At 40.4% G+C, this 6328-nt stretch overlaps 1 protein-coding gene across 1 annotated transcript; it reads right to left on the bottom strand.

The window, feature by feature from the left end:
- Nucleotides 1-1284: 1284 nt before the first annotated feature.
- LOC123065933 (glutamate--tRNA ligase, cytoplasmic) lies at nucleotides 1285-5999 on the bottom strand. Its single transcript, XM_044489120.1, has 7 exons — nucleotides 5729-5999; nucleotides 4809-4975; nucleotides 4189-4285; nucleotides 3950-4103; nucleotides 2780-3858; nucleotides 2216-2680; nucleotides 1285-1765 (listed from the first exon to the last, which is right to left on the bottom strand). Exons 2-7 carry the CDS (start codon nucleotides 4952-4954, stop codon nucleotides 1535-1537), a joined length of 2172 nt encoding a protein of 723 aa, XP_044345055.1. The 5' UTR covers nucleotides 4955-4975; nucleotides 5729-5999; the 3' UTR covers nucleotides 1285-1534.
- Nucleotides 6000-6328: the final 329 nt, after the last annotated feature.

Here is a 6328-nt window from a genome sequence, read left to right as displayed (position 1 = left end):
TATTTTTCAAAATTTCAGCATTTTCAGTAGTACATAGGAATTCAAAATATATTATTCAAAATTTTCATCTATTTTGTTAAATTCAAGTGAATATTTCGGTCTTTTGGCCGAAATGCAAACCGAAATTACTGAAATTCACTGAATTTCGGTGATTTCAGTTGTTGCTGCAATTTTTCTATTGAAAATCCCATGCATGCCATACATGTCATATAGAAAATGTTATAAAATTCCCTCTCTTAATTACCTTTTTGTCGAATGCTTTACTGAGTTTTTTGTTGCTTCTAAGCGTTCTACAACTGTATACGTAACAAATAGTGTTTGTCTGAATTTGTACCTTAATGAGGACAAGCTGAGAGAAACTGAGAGTGGGGAAAAAATTGCCCCACTCAGGAGTGGTGCCATTGCGCAACTCGGTCGTTGTTGTTGAGCCCAACAATTGAACTTCTGAAGATAACAAACGTCCATATCCAAAGGGAGTGAACTCAGTTCTTCCAAAGACCACTGCTGATTTTTTCAATCTTTGTTCCAAGTTTGCATCTTTGCCATGTTCACTTAGACAATGCTTATATGTTTCATAAACTCTATCAAGTTCACACAAGAAAATAGAGACATTATGAAATGCTCATGAAATGTTTGATTCCATTTTTACACCAGACCAAGTAGAACTAAAGATGTCCTATAATTGATATGTTATGTTATCTAGGAGTTGCTCATCGAACTTGAAGTGTGACATATTATACCATTGTGATTTCTTCTTGGTCCGCTCAAACTTCACATGACATTCTTGAAATAGGCAATTCGTCAGATAACAGACACCGAATCGCTTATCGATTGCCCTAAAATTTCCATATAGTATCTACAACATGTATATATTTGTGTATAAATTTAATCTTGGCACAACTTTGCTAAGCTTACTGGCTGTCATAAAATATCCAAATTTAATCTTGGCACAAGTGTGCTAATAGTTTGATAGCACCAAGGATTACAAATCTGATGTTTGTTAGGGGTTTCTGAAAACTTGATTTTTGTATATTCTGTCCTGCAAAATACAATTTCATAGGTTTTTTTCCCTTCTTTTCTTTAGAGAGAAAGGGACAACAAGGACTACAGTCTTTTATTTTTCAAAATTATACACTTATATAAATATTATTTGTCGAAACGTGCGTTGCACGTGCACGCTCACTAGTACAACATTAGTTCAAAGCTGCGACACTTATTATGGATCGGAGGGGGTAATATTTAAATAGGAACATTCTTTACTGTTCAGGCATGACATTTACCACAGATACGGAATCGATCAGCCAATTATTATCTTGATATTTGTTCCACAATCCACAGATCTTGGTAGCAGTGGGCATACACTCAAACATGCGAAAGGAATACATAACTGATACTGAATAACCGAGTCCGAGACACTGAAGAACAAAAATCTGAAGTTCCAAGTTTCAGCCATTGCAACCAGTTTGATACCAGAAAGGCTGCAACATTAATGCCCAAAAAGGTACCGCAATTCAAGCAACATCGTTTGCAGAAGCTACGCTCCAGTAGCAATCGACGTGGACTTCTGTCGGCCATCTGGGATGGCAAAAAGCACAATTGGTTTGGACGACCGGACAAATGGAACATCACACCTGTAGTACCCTTTCCTTTCGAGCTGTATAACTTCTCCTTTCTTGACGTTCCGCATGTTTGGGTCTCCAAGAGCTAAAGCTTCTCGGCGAGTGCAAGGGTTGAGATTGTCAAGGAAGTCCTCATCTTCTTCCAGCTGCAAAAAGTGCTAGATATTAGGATCTAAAGTACATGTAGATACCACTTAATGATGAACTGAGACATGGACATAATGATCGAAGAGATAACTCATCCAAGGAAACATCATCACATCATATAAAAAGAAGAAAACTAAATATCATGTACATCTGCTTGCAACACTAATGGAGTGGAATATGGATAGGTTGCCATGTTGAGTTTCCAAGGACCAACCAATTCATCGAAAGTCTCAAGCTGTTGACTACTGAGGAAAGATAAGTTGGCCAAACCAAGCATAGTTGACAGATAGTAACAGTACCACAGAAGTATCTAATAACTAGTCCAAGTGAAAAGGCATTCATACTGCTAGAGCAATAAATAATGTAGCACACATGTAGTGTAAGAATATGGTTCTGGCACCCATGTGATTGCATGCCTACCAACATGAACTTAGAACATGATTTCTTACCTTCTTTTTATTAATTAGATAGTCAAAATCTACCAAAGAGAGAGACACAAGGTCTTCAATGTCTGATAGCCATGTTAGTTTCAGCTTTGTCATCTTCACTGAGCCTTCAAGATGGAGTTCACCAACTAGTTGAGTGATTGTTCCATTATCTGTCTTGATTTCTCTAATGATAGCATTTCCCCAGTCCATCAAAGTGACTTCCTCACCCACACTAATGACTGATGCATCAGCATACTCTAGCCAAATTCTGTTGGCGAACGTTGTAGCCTTCTTCCCAGCACCCTCGTATTTCTTGTGCCGTGGTAAGATTCGAACAAATGGTTCCTCTGGGCCATTAGAAAGTGTGAGAAGCACACGTTTTTCTTTCAGCACAGCAGTATGCCTTCCACAAATTGGATCAACTATCTTCTTGTTGATTGTCCAGAGTTTATCCCACTCCATAAGATTCAGATTTTTTGACGCACCCTTCACAAATAGAAAATACAAAAAAGGGAGTTAATAACTCAGTTACTCAAATATACATATAATTACAAGATCATAAAAGAGCAACTCGTCAGAAATTACCTGTTCCAGTATAAATTGGATCAATGCTTCAATCTTCAGACCACGACGTACTATGCCTTGTACAGTGGGAAAGCGTGCGTCAGTCCAGTCCTCCACCATCTTGTTTTGGACGAACCACAGAAGCTTGCGCTTGCTAAGAACGGTATAAACCATATTCAGCCTGCTGAACTCATAGATCTCTACCCTCCGCAGGCCCATGTCTTGAAGGATACGATAGTACTGTGCATTCCGATCATGGTATTCACTTGAACGAAGAGCATGAGTGACTCCTTCCAGTGCATCAACAAATGGACAAGCAAAGTCATATGTTGGATAGACCTTGTATTTTGAGCCCACGCGATGATGGGGATCAGGGTTGCAACGGTAGTACACAGGATCTCGAAGTGATTTGTTCGGGTCCTGCATGTCAAGTTTACCACGTACACAGCACTGAGTACCCCTTGTGGTGCCATTAACCATCTCTTTCCACAAGGACAAGTTCTCCTCAACAGTACTGTTCCTACATTTAGATTCCACACCATCCATCCTTTCACTCCTCATTTGCTCCTTGGGTGTATCATCAATATATGCCTTTCCCTGCTTAATCAAACTTTCAGCCATTTCCATTAGCTTTGGGAAATAATCCGATGTGTATGTAACTACATCGTATTTAACCCCAAGCGTCTCAATATCTTTCAGGACATTCTCCACAAATTCATTGCTTTCCTTAGAAGGATTTGTGTCATCAAATCGAACTATTAGACGCCCTTTATATCTCTCTGCAAAATACTTGTTCAACAGTGCAGCCTTTGCATGACCAATGTGGAGATACCCGCTAGGCTCTGGGGCAAAACGAACACAAACCTCCCCAACTTTTGCACCTGGGAGATCTATTTCATGACCTGACGTGTTCTCCTTCAAACCAAGCACCTTTTCTTTCAAACTTGGCGCAGGAGATTTGCCAATTCCTCGCTTGCCAACATAAGCAGATGTAACTTCATCCAGTGCATCTCCATAGTCTGCAGCTACACTGTTAAACCAGCGTACAAGGCTTTGATATTTCTTTGACCTCCTTAGACTTTCCCATCGTTGACCAGTTCCTGAAGAAAAGAGTTGTGACCTCTAAGGCAAGACACAGAGAGAGGGAGAGACCAATAAATTACTCAACGATGAAAGAAGCCAGGTAATTACCTGTGAGATTTGACCACACGACAATGTCAGCAATTGATAGGCCATAACCGACCAAAAAGGTTCGAGTTGCCAAGTATCCATCAAGAAATGAGCAAGCGGCTTCAAATTCAGAGCCTGAGAGAATGAGTGGTGCGTACTCGAGCCATTGGTCAACCTACAGATTTGCAAACAATAGCAACTCAGGACATAGTGAGATGATAGTGAAAATCAATGACAAACACCATAAAACCAGAACATACTTGTGCTGCCTGAATATCGTCCTGGCCATAGAAGCTGGAAACAGATGCAGCACGTGCAATGTACCGGAGAATTGTGTTCACACCATGTATAAAATCCCTGTGCAGAATCATGATAGATTCACTGAGACACTACAAAATACCATACAAAAATACTGCTATATTTCACAAATAAAACTGTTTTGCTTGACACATAATGTTCTAACAGACGTGAGTGCCATCAACACAATTTTCTGGAACCAGGAATTTTAGGATGAGGAGATTAAAATCCCTGTGCAGAATCATGATAGATTCACTGAGACACTACAAAATACCATACAAAAATACTGCTATATTTCACAAATAAAACTGTTTTGCTTGACACATAATGTTCTAACAGACGTGAGTGCCATCAACACAATTTTCTGGAACCAGGAATTTTAGGATGAGGAGATTAAAATAAGAGGTAATCTTCAGAGCCAACTACAGTAACTATTCAAACATATAGCTCTTAAAAAAAACTATTCAAACATATATCATGGTAATAAAGTGTCCATAGTTCTTGTATAAAATAAAGGAAATGTGGTACTTAATCAGAGAGAGGGAGGGAAGCTAAAAGGTATAAATGAACACTGATCACTTACCCAGAACTGAAGTGTAGTGTGGGCACTGAACCTGAGGCAAGGGTCGGATCAATGATTACGGAAACACCTGCAATCTTAGCAGCCGAAATGATGGAAAGTGGCGGTCTGTCCTGGGGGAATGCTAGTTTGACCTCCATTCGGACCATTGCCAACCAAAGAGCGGAAATCTGCCAATGGCAGATAAATATTGTCAGCCAGACAGATCAATGAACAAGTCATGAGCCAGCATGGCATAATATGGAAGGTGGAACCTGAAGATCAATCAGCTAACACGCAAAAGGAGAAACAATCACTTTAAGAGAAACAATCACTTTAAATGGTAATATTTTAGGTCTGACTGCTAAAATCAACAACACAGTGTAACAGTACCACTATATTCCCAATTATAAACAAGATTTGGAACATCTATCATGCCAACAATACCACTAGTACTAATGTGTTAACAAATTTCGGCCAGTATAATAACCAAGACAAAGCTCCTAGTCTCTCGAATTGCATGTAACTGCTAAGCTTTGATTTCAGGTCAAGACCGTGCACATAAAACAACTTAATCCTTTCCTTTTCATATATCATCATTCACTGAAGTTTCACAGCTAACATGTTCAAACCAAAACATTTGCTCATCTGAAAAAAAAAACGAACTACAATTTGTAAACATTTGCCCCTACAAGCATTATCACAAACACATTCCAAGCAAAATCCATCCACATGTAAACTCGAACGTGCACTGGAAAAATCATGCGGCAAGCACTCATCAAGAAATAGTCATCATTATATTCGCACAATATCCAACCTACAGCAAATACTCATCCCATACAAAAATCAGGAACAAAAATTGAACAGACAGAGGATGCAAGAGGAAGGAGAGGGTGGGTGAGGGAAGAGGGGGGGAGGAGAGACGACGAAGGAGTGGTGGCTACCTGCCTATGGACTGGTCGCCCGCGTAGCTCCGGGCGGTGGCGCTGCTGGGCGGGGTCGGCTGCTCCAGGGAGGGAGGCGCTGCTGGTGGGAGCAGCTGCTCGACGGAGGGAGGCGCTGCTGGGATCCTGTACCGACGTCGGGGCAGCGGAGGCTTCTTCGGCCGGCTGGGCGCTCCGCGGCGGACGGCCGGCAGTAATGGCGGCGGGACGGCGGCGGCTAGGAACCCTAATATTATTTTTTTGACACTTGGCTAGGAACCGTACTAGTCTCTCTGAAGCCTGAAGGGCGAAGGAAACCCCTGCGAGTCCTACCACGGTCCACAGCTCGCCTACAGCAGGTATTGGCCCGGCCCAGTAACCGCGTCCCATCATCATGCTAATGTCATGTCGTTTTTCCACTTCCGTTTTTAATCACATTTTGCTATATATATATTACGAAAATACTTTACATAATTTTTTAAAAAGGTTAATCTTGTATTTGAAAAATGAAAAACGTGTATAGAAAATGTTTATACATTGTAAAAAATGTTTGTATTATTAAAAAAGAATGATTGGTCATAAAAAATGTATGCTACATTTAGAAAAATGTTCACAAGTTTC

This window comes from Triticum aestivum, chromosome 1A (genome assembly GCF_018294505.1).
Source record: "Triticum aestivum cultivar Chinese Spring chromosome 1A, IWGSC CS RefSeq v2.1, whole genome shotgun sequence".
In the NCBI taxonomy this organism is placed as follows: domain Eukaryota; kingdom Viridiplantae; phylum Streptophyta; class Magnoliopsida; order Poales; family Poaceae; genus Triticum; species Triticum aestivum.
Note: the sequence above shows the minus strand (reverse complement) of the source record. Positions and strands in the feature narration are given on the sequence as shown.

Excerpts from the sequence above, each read along its gene's own strand:
- LOC123065933 (XM_044489120.1), bottom strand. The coding sequence starts at position 4,954 with ATGGTCCGAATGGAGGTCAAACTAGCATTCCCCCAGGACAGACCGCCA. Across the intron at positions 4,286-4,808 it reads ACACTACACTTCAGTTCTGG|GGATTTTATACATGGTGTGA; the intron begins GTAAGTGATCAG and ends GATTCTGCACAG. Across the intron at positions 2,681-2,779 it reads TCCAATTTATACTGGAACAG|GGTGCGTCAAAAAATCTGAA; the intron begins GTAATTTCTGAC and ends CTATTTGTGAAG.